We start from the raw sequence: 14,640 nt of genomic DNA, 5'->3' as shown, positions 1-14,640 counted from the left end.
AGTTCCTGACTCCTTCTCAGATGGGAACTCAAAGCCTTTATAGAACTGAGAGTTGTTAGAACCAGAAGCAAGAATGCTAAAAACTTGCCAACATATTCTCTTCATTGTTCCCTGGTGGTTTCCCCATGGTAGCTTTGGGTGCAGGGGAAATGTCTCAGTGTCTCCCGTTCCAAATCTTGGCTTCTGGAGGGAGGGATGTAAGGTGGGAGTGCTTCCTGGTAGAGTATTCAGGAGCTTAATAAAACGGGGCTAAAGAGCCAGCATGGAGAAGCCCACTGTGGGGCTGCCCAGCCTGCCAATTTACAGTTAAGAAAAGAGATTTTTCTTTTTTCTTTTTTGAGGCAGGGTCTCACTCTGTCACCCAGGCTAGAGTGCAGTGACACGATCTCAGCTTGAAAACCTCCTGGCTTCAAGCAATTCCTGTGCCTCAGCCTCCCTGGTAGCTGGGATTACAGATTTGTGCTACCACGCCCGGTTCATTTTTTGTATTCTTAGTAGAAACAGATTTCACCATGTTGGCCAGGCTGGTCTCAAACTCCTAACCTCAAATGATCCACCTGTCTCAGCCTCCCAAAGTGCTGAGATTACAGATGTGAGCCACCGTGCCTGGCTGAAAAAAGATTTCGACAAGAACTGGAAGGGTAACTCCCCTCCCAGACCCAAAGACGCAGTTTTGGCCTGACCAGCAGGAATACACACGTGCCTCTCTGTGAGGAGGGCAGAACTGAGGCTGCTTCTCAGGAGACTGTGAGGGTCTAGCGTGCCCTCCCCACAGACCACAGGGTCGGATAGAAGAGCCTTCTCTCCCCAGCACAGCCAATGGGACACCATGAATCATGGGCTGTACTGTAGAAACTAGCAATTATAGTAATTATTCGCACTACAAAGGGACTGTCCCTCTTACCAAAGGACATTTTCCTCCCCCAAGCTGCTCCTCCACCCTTTTGAAGAGTAGCTCCTCAGTTATAGGGAAGAGCAGAGGAAGATAACATCACTCACATTATCATGGCAAACAATGATTTGAAAACATTGGCACACCTGCTTTATTGGTAAAGCAGTTTATGTGAGTAATAACTAGTAGATAAATAGGGAAAGGTAACTGAACACTCCCGACACCTCATTGAGCTTGGTTTGTGATGTGTGGGCAGCTAGAAAAAGCAGCTAATTGTTAGGTGGCTCCTTGAACATTTCCTGTTGGGAAACCTGTGATTGGAAAAGAGTGGGCTCAGCCCTGGACAGTGGCCATGCACTGTTAGCACGAAACCTGCTGAGCTGCAGACACCTGGGTCAGCTTGGAGGAGGGAAGGCAGCGCCGTCCTGGGCCACAGTCTGTGGGGGTGGGCCACAGTGCGTCCCTTTTGTGGGACTCACTTCGTGTTTCTACCAGTAGCCAAACACCACAGATGCAAAGGCCTGGAGGAGAAGCCCATCAACCTTCTCCCAGTCCGTTAATGTAAAGAAAAAATAATACAAGTAAACATTCTCGGAAATGTAAGTCTTATTCTTTTAATGGGAAATTTGGTGATTGTATGTAATTTTTAGACTAGTGGGTAAAATGTTGAAGGTCTGTATTGCGATCTTGCCTTGACTTTCTAAAAACGATTCCTAAATTGATCCAGCATTAAATCAGTATTTTAATCCTGATGATGAACAGCATAGTTTCAGTTCTCAAATAGCAGGGTCCTCCCAGTGTAACTGCCAGACAATTCTTCCTGCACATTGCAGGAACAAAATCTATTCACGGAGACCATGGCATTGCAGTAAAGAAAGAATTTTGGGCTGGGTGTGATGGCACACAGCTGTAATCCCAGGTACTCCGGAGGCTGGGGCGGAGAATTGCTTAAACCCGGGAGGGGAGGTTGCAGTCAGCCAAGGTCATACCACTGCACTCCAGCCTGGGCAACAGAGCGAGACTCTCTCAAAAATAAAAAAAGAGGAAGGTAACAAGGAACTTTAATAAATCCAGATTGGGCTGGGCGCAGTGTCTCAGGCCTGTAGTCCCAGCACTTTGGGAGTCCGAGGTAGGCTTATCATAAGTTCAGAATATCGAGACCATCCTGGCCAACATGGTGAAACACCATCTCTACTAAAAATACAAAAATTAGCCAGGCATGGGGGCGGGTACCTGTAATCCCAGCTGTTCGGGAGGCTGAGGGAGGAGAATCGCCCAGGGAGTCAGAGGTTGCAGTGACCCAGGATTGTGCCACTGTACTCCAGCCTGGTGACAGAATGAGACTTTGTCTCAAAAATAATAGCCTGGCACAGCGGCTCATGCCTGTAATCCCAGCACTTTGGGAGGCCAAGGCAGGCGGATAACCTGAGGTCTGGCCAACATGGTGAAACCTTGTCTCTACTAAAAATAAAAAACAAGAAAAATTAGCCAGGTGTGGTAGCGGGAGCCTGTAGTTCCAGCTACTCAGGAGGCTGAGGCAGGAGAATTGCTTGGACATGGGAGGCAGAGGTTGCAGTGAGCTGAGATTGTGCCACTGTACTCTAGCCTGGGTGACAGAGTGAGACTTCATCTCAGAATCAGTCAGTCAGTCAGTCAGTCAGTCAGTCAATCCAGATTGTACACTTTATACTAGAGATTCATTTTGTCATATGTTAATCTCATTTACTTTGTTAAAGGTCTCAAGATTCTGCCCTCCAAGAAAGTCTTGCCATGATTGGATAGGACCCCCAGATAAACATTCAAACCTTCGGCCCGTTCACTTTTACATACCTGAAGATGAATCACCATTGGAGCAAAAGCTTAGAAAATTAAGACAAGAAACACAAGAATGGAATCAACAGTTCTGGGCAAACCAGAATTTGACTTTTAGAAAGGTAAGTGGTAAGTGTTGTTTTAGATCAGAATGAGAAATGACACAGTTGGCCACTTGAGGGTGCTAGATGCTTAGTATTTGCTTTGCTGTTTTCTTCGTAGCAGTATCGTCTGGGTCCCTCCCTGCACCATGTGTGCGTACGTGTGTATGTATATATACATATAGTTTTAAAAACTAATGTATAACTATATAAGAAACATTGGTTATTCATGGAACCACAGATCTTGAGACTTTGAAAGGAAGCGATTTGTGAGCAGCAGAGCTAGAACTAGAAGTACGTGTTTTATGCTCGTGTGTGTGTGTGTGTGTGTGTGTGTGTGTGTGTGTGTTTATGTTCGTGAGAATACCACTTTTTTTTTTTTAGGTGAAGCATGGTGGCTCTAGTCCCAGCACTTTCGGAGGCTGAGATGGGCGGATCAGTTGAATCCAGGAGTTCGAGAGCAGGCTGGTCTACAGAGCGAAACCTTATCTCTACTAAAAATATAAAAATTAGCCAGATGTGCTGGCACATGCCTGTAATTCCAGCGACTCAGGAGACTGAGGCACAAGAATTGCTGGAACCTGGGAGGTAGAGGTTGCAGTGAGCAAGCTCATGCCACTATACTTCAGTCTGGGCAACAGGAGTGAGACCCTGCCACAAGAAAAAAAAAAACAAACAGTTTTTTTTGTTTGTTTATTTGTTTGAGATGGAGTTTTGCTCTTGTTGCCCAGGGTGGAGTGCAATGGCACAATCTCGGCTCACCGCAACCTCTGCCTTCCAGGTTCAAGTGATTCTCCTGCCTCAGCCTCCAGAGTAGCTGGGATTACAGGCATGCACCACCACGCCTGGCTAATTTTGTATTTTTAGTAGAGATGAGCTTTCTTGGTCATGCTGATCTCAAACTCCTGACTTCAGGTGATCCGCCGCCTCAGCCTCCCAAAATTCTGGGATTATAGGCATGAGCCACCGCACCTGGCCAAAAAAAAAACAACACTTTTTTGATGTGTTGTTCTTCACAAGAATTCAATTTTTATTTTTATTTATTTATTTTTTTTTTGAGAGGGAGTCTAGCTCAGTTGCCAGGCTGGAGTGCAGTGGTGCGATCTTGGCCCACTTCAACCTTTGCCTCCCGAGTTCAAGTGATTTTCCTGCCTCAGCTCCTAAGTGGCTTGGATTACAGGCACACACTGCCATGCCCAACTAATTTTTGTATTTTTAGTAGAGATGGGGTTTCACCATGTTGGCCAGGACGGTCTTGTTCTCCTGACCTCGTGATCCATCCACTTTGGCCTCCCAAAGTGCTGGATTACAGGCATCAGCCACTGAGCCCAGCTAAGAATTCAAAATTCTTAACAGCATACTTACAAATAAACTATATAAGAAAGAAATATAGTCTAATTCAGAAGAAAAACATTTAAATTTTGATCTTCCATTTGGGTGGGCTATGTCAGGTAGAGTAAATTTATTGTATTCTGTGGATTTTTTTTTTTTTTTTTGAGGCAGAGTCTCACTCTGATGCCCAAGGTTGGAGTACGGTGGCGTGGTCTCGGCTCACCGCAACCATCATCTCCTGGGTTCAAGCAGTTCTCCTGCCTCAGCCTCCTGAGTAGCTGGGATTACAAGTGCTCACCACCACACCCGGCTAATTTTTTGTCCTTTTGGTAGAGACAGGATTTCTCCACGTTGGCCAGGCTGGTCTTGAACACCTGACCACAGGTGATCACCCACCTCGGCCTCCCAAAGTCCTGGGATTACAGGTGTGAGCTACCACACCCAGCCTATTCTGTGGATTTATAAACAAACAGTGCCTCCCAAAGTTTATGGATTTTTTTTTTTTTCAAATCCTGTTTCAAGCACAGAACTTTTAACCACATTAAGAGGGTTTTAAACAGGCTTTGAGATGGGCCACCCGCTTCTCAGGAAATCAACATCTAAACTTCCCCAGGACACTGTGAGCTGTGCTGTAGCCAGAGAAAAATGGAAAGACAGAGAAAGGAGTTCTGAGAGCCTTTTTTTTCCCAAGAGAATTAAATCGTTTATTGATTACACATGATAACCCTGGATGATACACAAGCTTCATTCCCATCTATAATTTTATCTCGTACCATTATTCAATTTAGATATATTGCATAGGATGTGCCAACAATCATTTTTATAACCAGTAATTCCATGGTTTTGCTTGGGTAATCCCTTTTAATGGTGAACTTCAGGTCACAACAGTAACTATTAGCTCAACTACGCCAAGGTTTCTGAAGACAGTGACTTCTTCACCCAAGCAGGTTGTATATAAATTCCAAATGGAACCTGGCATCACCCTGAAGGAATTCTAACTTCACACTGTTGGGGAAATTTATCAAGATGGCATCAGAATAGACTAACTTTACACAGCACATTAAAAAAAAAGACATTTATTCAGCATCACGATCAGACTATTACATTTAGCAATCAACAGTATGGGTGCAAAAAAGAAAAATCTACATTAAAACCCTTTGTTGGAAAACTTTCCACAGAACAGAAACTAAAATAACCTGTTATACAATTAGTCACAAACACAGTCCTCGAGTTTTTGCCCATACACATGAGTATTTGTCTAAGTCATGTCTTCTTTGTAGCAGCTGGGACCTGCCACCACTGTGCTTGGCTGAGTGCACAAATCTGCTGTAACCTGTAGCTTCCCTGTCACTCCTCTGGCTGTCCTCTCCTGCTAAGCTTTGTTTCCTAGTTAAAATCTTCTGCCACTGCCATAGCTACTGCTGCTACTGGAGCTGCCATAGCCACCTTGGTTTCGTGGCTTGGCAAAGTATTGGCTGCCACCATCACAGGGGCCAGAGCTTCTGCCTCCAAAGTTTCCTCCCTTCATGGGCCCAAAATTTGAAGACTGATTGTTGTAATTGCCAAAATCATTGTAGCTTCCACCACCTCCAAAATTGCTTCCATCATTACCAAATCCATTATAGCCATCCCCACTGCCACCATATCCACCACCACCACAGCTGCCACCAAAGCCACCATGACCACTGAAGTTTCCTCCACAACCAAAGTTGTCATTCCCGCAGAAACCACCTCCGTGGTCAGCACCAAAGTTTCCAGAACCACGTGGACCTCTGTGGCTGGATGAAGCACTGCCAGCTCTTGCTTTACAGGGCTTTTCTAACTTCACAGCCGTGGCCATTCACAGTGTGGTATTTCTGAATGACAGTCTTATCCACGGAGTCATGGTCATCAAAGGTTACAAAGGCAAAGCCCCTTTTCTTGCCACTGCCTCTGTCAGTTAGGATTTCAATTACTTCAATTTTTCCATACTGTTCAAAATAATCTCTTAGGTGATGTTCTTCAGTGTCTTCTTTAATGCTACCAACGAATCTTTTTTTCATAGTAAGTGGGCACCTGGTCTTTGAGAATCTTCTCTTGAGACAGCTCTCTTTGGTTCCACAACTCTTCCATCCACTTTATGTGGCCTTGCATTTATGGCTGCATCCACCTCCGCCAAGGTTGCATACGTGATGAACCCAAAGCCCCTGGAGCGCTTGGTGTTTGGCTCTCTCATTACCACACCGTCTGTGAGCATTCCCCATTGCTCAAAATGGCTCCTCAGGCTCTCCTTGGTTGTTTCAAAGCTCAACCCTCCAATGAAGAGCTTCCTCAGCTGTTCCGGCTCTTTAGGAGACTCTGACTTAGACATGATCGCTGAGGCGACCACAGGCAGAAAGGAGCAAACTGACGAACGTATCTCTCTCTTTTTTTTTTTTTTTTTTTTTAAGGAAAAAGAAGAATTTATTCACTCAAGACTAAAAACTAAAGGCCTGGCCCTGAGAACCGAATCTGGTTAGTGCATTTGTTTGTTTGTTTTTGTTTTCTTTGTTTGGGTTTGAGCAAGTCCATGAGAAGGTGAAGGAAGGGTGGTGAGAGAAGGGCGACGTTCAGGGCAGTTCTTAGCCTGCTTTGGGGCAGGGATTGGCACACCCCTGTCCACCTGCGTGGCCTTTCAAAGCCGTCTCTGCAGCCCGAGGCTGGCTTCGAACCCTCCCTTTCCAGGTTCTCAGTTCACAAGCATGGCTCTCCAATCTTCAACTCCCTCTCCTTTGAGGATGTTAGGTGGTTATGATGGATGACCAGCCTCTGACATTTGACTTCGGCCCTGAGGTCTCAGCCTTTGCAGCTTCTGCCTCTCCAAACCAGCTTCTCTTCTGATTCCTGATCTCAGCTCAGTGCTCAAAAGAGCCTTTCATTATTTTCTCTTGGTGTCAGTGCTAGATCTGAATAACATCTCATGCTGTTTGTTAGATGTCTGCTGCCAAATTCTGATAGAAAATCCAAAATCATTCACCCCAAAAGCCAAGTCTGTCATTGGGCTAAAGTGCCATTCCTACTAATCCTTTTTCTTGCCTGATTCATTTAGAGGAAAGGGCTGGGAGCTCGAGGCACCCCCATGTCAGGACCTCTGTTCCTGTTTGCTGGCTGCTGCCCGGGCCCTGGAGAGGTGGGCTCCTGCAGGGCAGAGCTGGAGCAGGCGCTGCATCCTAACAGTAAGCATGAGAATGAAAGCTCACAGTCTGGGCTGAGCACTGCGCAAGTCCTGTGCGTATATTACCTGTTTTGTTTCCCACAGTGACCCAATGAAGTCGGTACTGTTACCTTTACCGTTTTACAGGTGAGCAACCTGAGGCTTCACCAGAGTCACACAGTGAGAACGTAGCGTGGCCTGGATTCTCACCTCGGGAGTCAGATGTGCTTGCTGGCCTCACTGCGCCCATGGCTGTCAGCACATCCTGTGCTGACCTGGCGTGTGTGTGTGTGTGTGTGTGTGTGTGTGTGTGTGTGTGTGTGTGTGTGTGTGTGTGTGTGTGTGTGTGTGTGTGGCGCGCGCGCATATGTGCCATGTCCGTAGGTCTGTCATTGTGTCAGGTGGGACTAGGTCAGCTCATGCCTTGGAGGTGCTTTGGAGACAGCCACTCTTCTAACAGATGGAAGAAGTTGTTTTGATTCTTCCTAACATCCTGGAATCCTACTGATGGCTTTACTGAGTATTGAAAGGCTGGCCTTAAATGAGATTTTAAAGTAAATTTGCTAATAGGACTGGGTGTATTAAGGAAGGGAATCATGAAGGGAGCTGCCTGCTCCAGCAGCTGTTGAAATAGTTAGCAGGCCACAGTGCCTGCAATGGGAGTGGGGCAGCCAGCATGTCTGCCAGAGCACACGTATTGTACACAGTTGCACCAACGTGCGAGGATAGAGGTCCCCAAGAGCCAAGAGAAGGGGAGCTTTGTTGAATACATGATGTTGGAAAAGCTAATTACTTTTGGCCCAAAAGAACAAATTTAGATTATTTCTCCCTAAAATACAAATGTATTCCAAGGGATCAAATGTTAATTATTATTAATTTTTTTTTTGAGACAGGTCTCCCCCTGTCTCCCAGGCTGGAATATAATGGCACCATCATGGCTCACTGTAGACTTGACCTCCTGGGCTCAAGCGATCCTCCCACCTCAGCCTCCCGAGTAGCTGGGACTAGAGGCGCATGCCACCACACCTGGCTAATTTTTGTGTATTTTGTAGAGATGGAGCTTTGCCATGTTGCCCAGACTGGTCTCAAACTCCTGAGCTCAAGCAATCCACCCACCTCGGCCTCCCAAAGTGCTGGGATTACAAGTATGAGCCACCATGCCTGGCCAAAAAGTTAATTATTAAAAGTTGATTATTGCAAAGTCGAAGACACCTCCAAGATGAGGAAAAAAAAGAGAAAAAATAAAAAATTTTTTAAAAAGTTGATTATTTGTGTATTAAAGAGTTAGATACATGGTTCCTAGGGGTATTTTTTTTTTTTTCTTTTGAGACTGAGTTTTGCTCTTGTTACCCAGGCTGGAGTGCAATGGCATGATCTCAGCCCACTGCAACCTCTGCCTCCTGGGTTCAGGCAATTCTCCTGCCTCAGCCTCCTGAGTAGCTGGGATTACAGGCACGCACCACCATGCCCAGCTAATTTTTTGTATTTTTATTAGAGACGGGGTTTCACCATGTTGACCAGGATGGTCTCGATCTCTTGACCTCATGATCCACCTGCCTCGGCCTCCCAAAGTGCTGGGATTACAGGCGTGAGCCACCCCCCCCAGCGGGGTAGAGCTTTTTATAGGATATAACAGACTCTCCATTATCTGGATGAATGGTACCCTCCTGAGCTTGAGAGTGAAGATAGAGATAGTCAAGAACATAAAAGCTGAAAATGCCTGTGTTAGTTAAGACTCCTTTTGATCCCGCTTTCTGGGCAGGAGAATTTGCTGAGCAGATATGGAGGTGGCTCAGTACTCGGGTGGGTGGAGCTGGCCCCAGTTATGGCCTGTGCTCAGATGCTGGGACCAGAGCAATTTCTTCCTCCTCATGTTTAAACTTTTCTCCTAGGCCACTGCTTTACCCTTCTCATGCTACAACCTGGCTTTCTCTGCCTCCTTGTTTATCCCTCCTAAATTCAAGGAAGCAGCTGAGGAGGCTGCCTCTCCAGGCTGGCTCCAGCCCAGTTGGGAGGTGCCGGATTAGCTGAGGCAGAGGTGGGGCTTGTGCAGAGAGCCTGGCTGCTGCCATGGAGACGGGTGGAAGGGGACAGAAGAGCAGGCCTACTGGCAAAGAATCAGAGGGCTGGGCAGACACAGGGATCACTGTCCGGAAATTCGAGGAAGGGCAAGTGCTGGCAGCAAAGACGACACGGGCAATTTGGACTTCAGGAAAAGCAGCCACGACTTTACAGAAATAACACACATTTATAGGCAATAGTGTGACTACAAGAAGAAAAAATTGCTCAAACTCTAAATTTTACAAGACATATTTGTTTATTTTTTTGAGATGGAGTCTCGCTCTGTTACCCAGGCTGAAGTTTAGTGGCATAATCTTGGCCCACTGCAGTCTCTGCCTCCCGGGTTCCAGCGATTCTCCTGCCTCAGCCTCCCAAGTAGCTGGGATTACAGGCACCCACCACCATGCCTGGTTAATTTTTGTGTGTGTGCTTTTGGTAGTCATGGAGTTTTGCCATGTTGACCAGGCTGGTCTCAAACTCTTGACCTCAAGTGATCCGCTTCCAAAGTGGTGGGATTATAGGAGTGAGCCACTGTGCCTGGCCCACAGGGCATATTTAATAAGAAGTCATTATTTCATGCTTACTGAATTTGTAAGGGAATGTTTTCAGTCATGAGACTCAGTGCTGGTGGAGTTACATCAATGGTGCATGGCAGTATAAAATCCTCAGCCCCTTTCCTAGGATTTAGCTACACATATTACACGTATGCCAGGAAGCAGGAAAATGATGGTCGTGAACCATGTGTAAGAATTCATGTAGAGAGCCAGGCTTGATGGCACACACCTGTAATTTCACCACCTTTGGAGGCCGAGGTGGGCCAATCACTTGAGCCCAGGGGTTTGAGACCAGCCTGGGCAACATGGTGAAACCCTGTGTCTATAAAAAATTTAAAAATAAAAATAATGGCCAGGCGCGGTGGCTCATGCCTGTAATCCCAGCAGTTTGGGAGGGCAAGGCAGGCAGATCACGAGGTCAGGAGATCAAGACCATCTGGGCCAACATGGTGAAACCCTGTCTCTACTAAAAATACAAAAAAATTAGCTGGGCGTGGCAGTGCACACCTGTAGTCCCAGCTACTTTGGAGGCTGAGGCAGGAGAACTTCTTGAACCCAAGAGGTGGAGATTGTAGTGAGCCAAGATTGCGCCACTGCACCACTGCCTGGGCGACAGTGCGAGACTCTGACTCAAAATAAGTAAATAAATAGATAAATAAATAAATATGAAAATTAGCCAAGTGTGGCAGTACATGTCTGTAGTCCCAGCTACTCGGGAGGTTGAGGTGGAAGGATTGCTTGAGCTCAGGAGGTGGAGGCTCCAGTGAGCCAAGATTATGTCACTGTACTCCAGCCTCAGTGACAGACCCTGTCTCAAAAAAAAAAAAAAAAAAAAAAACCAATGTGGCAAGACATGGGAAGAGTTCAGCTGTATGTTCCTCGCAGTGAGATCTTTCATTGCAGAAGAATGGAAAGAATCAAAATGTCCAGTACTAGCTGAACAGATAAGGCTGTGGTGGCCTGCCCACTCATTGGCTTTAACTGGGATATTCTGCAGCAGTGCAGAAAAATGCGTGATTTAATTTGAAGTACAAACAGCAGAATACTGTGATTTCAGTTCTACCAGTCCCAAAATTAAATCTCATTTGTAAGGCAGGCAGTGTTGTGGGAGGATTCCTCTAATGTATTTAATTCCCAGAGTGTTTATGCAGTGGGGGGAAGGTGCCATCAAGATGGGGGAATGTTTTCAGTCATGAGACTCAGTGCTGGTGCAGTTACATCAATGGTGCATGGCAGTATAAAATCCTCAGCCCCTTTCCTAGGATTTAGCTACACATATTACACATATGCCAGGAAGCAGGAAAATGATGGTCGTGAACCATGTGTAAGAATTCATGTGGGAGAGCCAGGCTTGGTGGCTCAAACACCTGTAATCCCACTACTTTCGGAGGCGGATCACTTGAGCCCAGGCAGTGCTCCATCAGTGTGGCAGGACGGGAGGGACTGACACTGAAGGGCTTGCTTGTGGTCGCTGCTGTTAGGGTGACCACGGGAGCACCCTGCAGGCAGGGGCAGCAGTTGCTGCCATCTGACTCCATTGACACAGGCATCAGGTCAGGACAGGTCTCCTTGCACTTGGCTCAGACACCCCCAGGCCGAGGCTCAGCAGGCAGCAGAAGCACCATAATGTCCACACTGCAGCACTGCGGCTTGCTACCAAGCATGCCGCTAAGTCCAGGGAAAGAGGCAGAACCCCTAATTCACCACGCTTACTGAAAACTGAGTGCGTGCCTCATAAATATGCGGGATACATAAATACTCCTGACCTCAGATGATCCTCCCACCTCAGCCTCCCAAAGTGCCGGGATTACAGGTGTGAGCCACCACGCCCAGCCAAAAAAACAAAAATTGAGAAGTACAGCATAATGGCCAGCCACAGTGGCTCACGCCTCTAATCCTAGCACTTTGGGAGGCCGGGTGGATCACATGAGGTCAGGAGTTCCAGATCAGGCTGGCCAACATGGTGAAATAGCCGGGTGTGGTACCAGGCACCTGTAATCCCAGCTATTCAGGAGGCTGGGGCAGGAGAATCATTTCAACCCAGGAGGCGGAGGTTGCAGTGAGCTGAGATCACGCCATTGTACTCCAGCCTGGCTGACAGGGTGAGTGAGACTTCATCTCAAAAACGAACAAACAAAATAGAACAAGTATAACAATATGCCAGCATCTCTAATCTTGTGCTTTGTGACCATTACCAAGTCAACAAGGGTTACTTAGACACAAGTGCTGTGGTACTGCAACAGTGGATCTGATCACCGAGATGGCTGCTGGTGACTGACGGGTGGGGAGCATCTACACCGTGGATGTGCTGGACAAAGGGAGGTGTCACCTCCTGGGCAGGTCGGAGCAGGACGTTGGGAGATTTCATCACGCTACTCAGAACAGTGTGCAGTTCAAAACCTATGAATTGTTCATTTCTGGAATTTTCCATTTAATATTTTCAGACCCCACTTGACTTCAGGCAACTGAAACCATGGGACACAAAACCATGGATGGAGGCGCTACCGCCATCTCCCTTACACAGTTGAGTAAACTGAGGCACAGAAGCAAACTAAGTAGCCCCAGAGTACATAGGAAATGGCAGAACTGAGGTGAAAAGCAGAGCAGGGGGCTGTAGAGTTAAACTGCTCTTCATTCCCGTGGCACTAGGCCTGGCTGAGAGGCCAGAGGCCTAGCTCTTGTCCTCTGCTGTGTGGCCAGAGGACAGCCATGCTTGTGCCGTGCCGTCTGTTCATTTCTGTCTGTATGAATAAAGGATTTGCGAGACACCCTTCCCCTCTGTGGACTCATGCCTGTGGCCGCCTTGCCAGCTCCCCTGTGGGCTGGAGCAGCAGCAGCAGCTAAGCCACCAGGTGGCCTGCTCTCCCCTGGAGGTGGAGGTGGCGCCTGCAGGGGGAGGTAGTCTGCAGGGGAGGCAAGTAGAGAGCACCCTGGGTAGGGGCTGAGCATGGCCCCTGCGCCTCTGCGTGGGAAGTGCTGGAGATGCAGGTGCCCCGAGGCCAGAGCCTAGCACTCTTACAAGACACCTCAGCTCCTGTTCAGGGACTGGGGCTTCTAAGCCAGAGTGCTCCTCCTGCACCCACCACCCTGGCTGTGGTTTCATTCCCTGGTCCCTGAGCCATAGCTGGGAGCGTGAGACTGGCCCCTGGGCTGCTCTGGGGACCCTACTTCAGGTGAGCCCTGCTACTCCCTGTAACAGGCTGTGGGTCCTGTCCTGTGGCCTTTCTAGGTCTCGTGTGTGTGGGTGAGCCCTGAGAGGGTCGCCACACTGGGAGCACCAGAAAGGCAGGCCCTGGGGTCCCGTGTGTTAACAGAGCTCCAGCGTCCAGGGATGGAGCAGTCAGGCCGGGACCTGTCCCAGGAATGGGCAGGCTGTTAACCCAGGATGCGTTCAAGTTAGGATACATTCCATTCCTGTGTAGCAGTGCTCACAGTTCCTCTAGACTCTGCAGGAAGTACTGGAGTGTACGCGACGAAACACATCACTCAGTGTGAAGGGTGTAGATAGCTGCCCGGGTCTATAGGCACCTGTGAAGAAACTGAGTTACACTGTGATCTTTTTTTTTTTGAGACGGAGTTTCACTCATGTTACCCAGGCTGGAGTGCAATGGCGCGATCTCGGCTCACCGCAGCCTCCGCCTCCTGGGTTCAGGCAATTCTCCTGCCTCAGCCTCCTGAGTAGCTGGGATTGCAGGCACGCACCACCATGCCCAGCTAATTTTTTTTTGTAGTTTAGTAGAGACGGGGTTTCACCATGTTGACCAGGATGGTCTCGATCTCTTGACCTCGTGATCCACCTGCCTCGGCCTCCCAAAGTGCTGGGATTACAGGCTTGAGCCACCGCGCCCAGCCTTACACTGTGATCTTTAGATACAATTCATGTGCCATAACATTCACCCTGCACTTTTTTTTTTTTTTTTTTTTTTTTGAGACAGAGTCTCCTTGTCATGCTCAGCCTAAATTTACCCTTTTAAACTGTATAATTCAGTGGCTTTTATAGTCATGAGATTGTACAACTATCATTACTATCTAATTCTGAACATTGTCCTAACCTCAAAAAGAAACCCACGCTCATTAGCAGCCAGTCTCAATTCCTGGCTCCCCTAACCCGGCAGCCCACTTTCTATCTCTGGATTTGCCTATTCCGGACATTTCCAGATAAATGGAAACATACAATATGTGGTCTTTTGTGTCTACCTTTTTTCACTTCATCATATTTTCAAGGTTCATATATGTAGCATCATGTATTAGTACTTTGGAGATTTTTTATGGCCTAATAATACTCTACTATACAGGTATACCATCTTTTATTAGTTGATGAATATTTGGATTATTTCTCCTCTTTGACTATTATGAATTATGCTGCTGTGAATAATCGTGTATATACCTACAGATTGAATTGCTGAGTTAAACGTCTTTTTGGCTAGGCGCAGTGGCTCATGCCTTGTAATCTCAGCTCTTTGAGAGGCCGAGGTGGGCAGATCACTTGAGGTCCGGAGTTCGAGACCAGCTTGGCCAACATGGTGAAATCCCATCTCTACTAAAAATACAAAAAATTAGCTGGGCATGGTGGTGGGCACCCGTAATCCCTGCTACTCAGGAAGCTGAAGCTGGAGCATCTCTGGAACCCCGGAGGTGGAAGTTGCAGAGAGCTGAGATCGCACCACTGCACTCCAGCCTAGAAGACAGCAAGACTCGGTCTCAAAAAAAAAAAAA

At 47.4% G+C, this 14,640-nt stretch overlaps 1 protein-coding gene and 1 pseudogene across 1 annotated transcript in view; one reads left to right on the top strand and one right to left on the bottom strand.

The window, feature by feature from the left end:
- Window positions 1–2,586: 2,586 nt before the first annotated feature.
- The window catches only part of LOC116545868, a 20,090-nt gene continuing 8,036 nt past the window's right edge, over window positions 2,587–14,640 (top strand). Inside the window, exons 1-4 of the mRNA XM_032272292.1 lie at window positions 2,587–2,826; window positions 6,567–6,630; window positions 7,205–7,326; window positions 12,735–12,822. Of these exons, the coding sequence (XP_032128183.1) occupies window positions 2,602–2,826; window positions 6,567–6,630; window positions 7,205–7,326; window positions 12,735–12,822 (499 nt within the window). The 5' untranslated portion in view covers window positions 2,587–2,601. The remainder of the gene's footprint in view (window positions 2,827–6,566; window positions 6,631–7,204; window positions 7,327–12,734; window positions 12,823–14,640) is intronic.
- On the bottom strand, window positions 5,491–6,194 carry LOC116545867 (annotated as a pseudogene).

Source organism: Sapajus apella, unplaced genomic scaffold, assembly GCF_009761245.1.
Source record: "Sapajus apella isolate SASKATOON/1434 unplaced genomic scaffold, GSC_monkey_1.0 scaffold414, whole genome shotgun sequence".
Taxonomy (NCBI): domain Eukaryota; kingdom Metazoa; phylum Chordata; class Mammalia; order Primates; family Cebidae; genus Sapajus; species Sapajus apella.
This window is presented reverse-complemented; position numbering and strand designations above follow the sequence as displayed.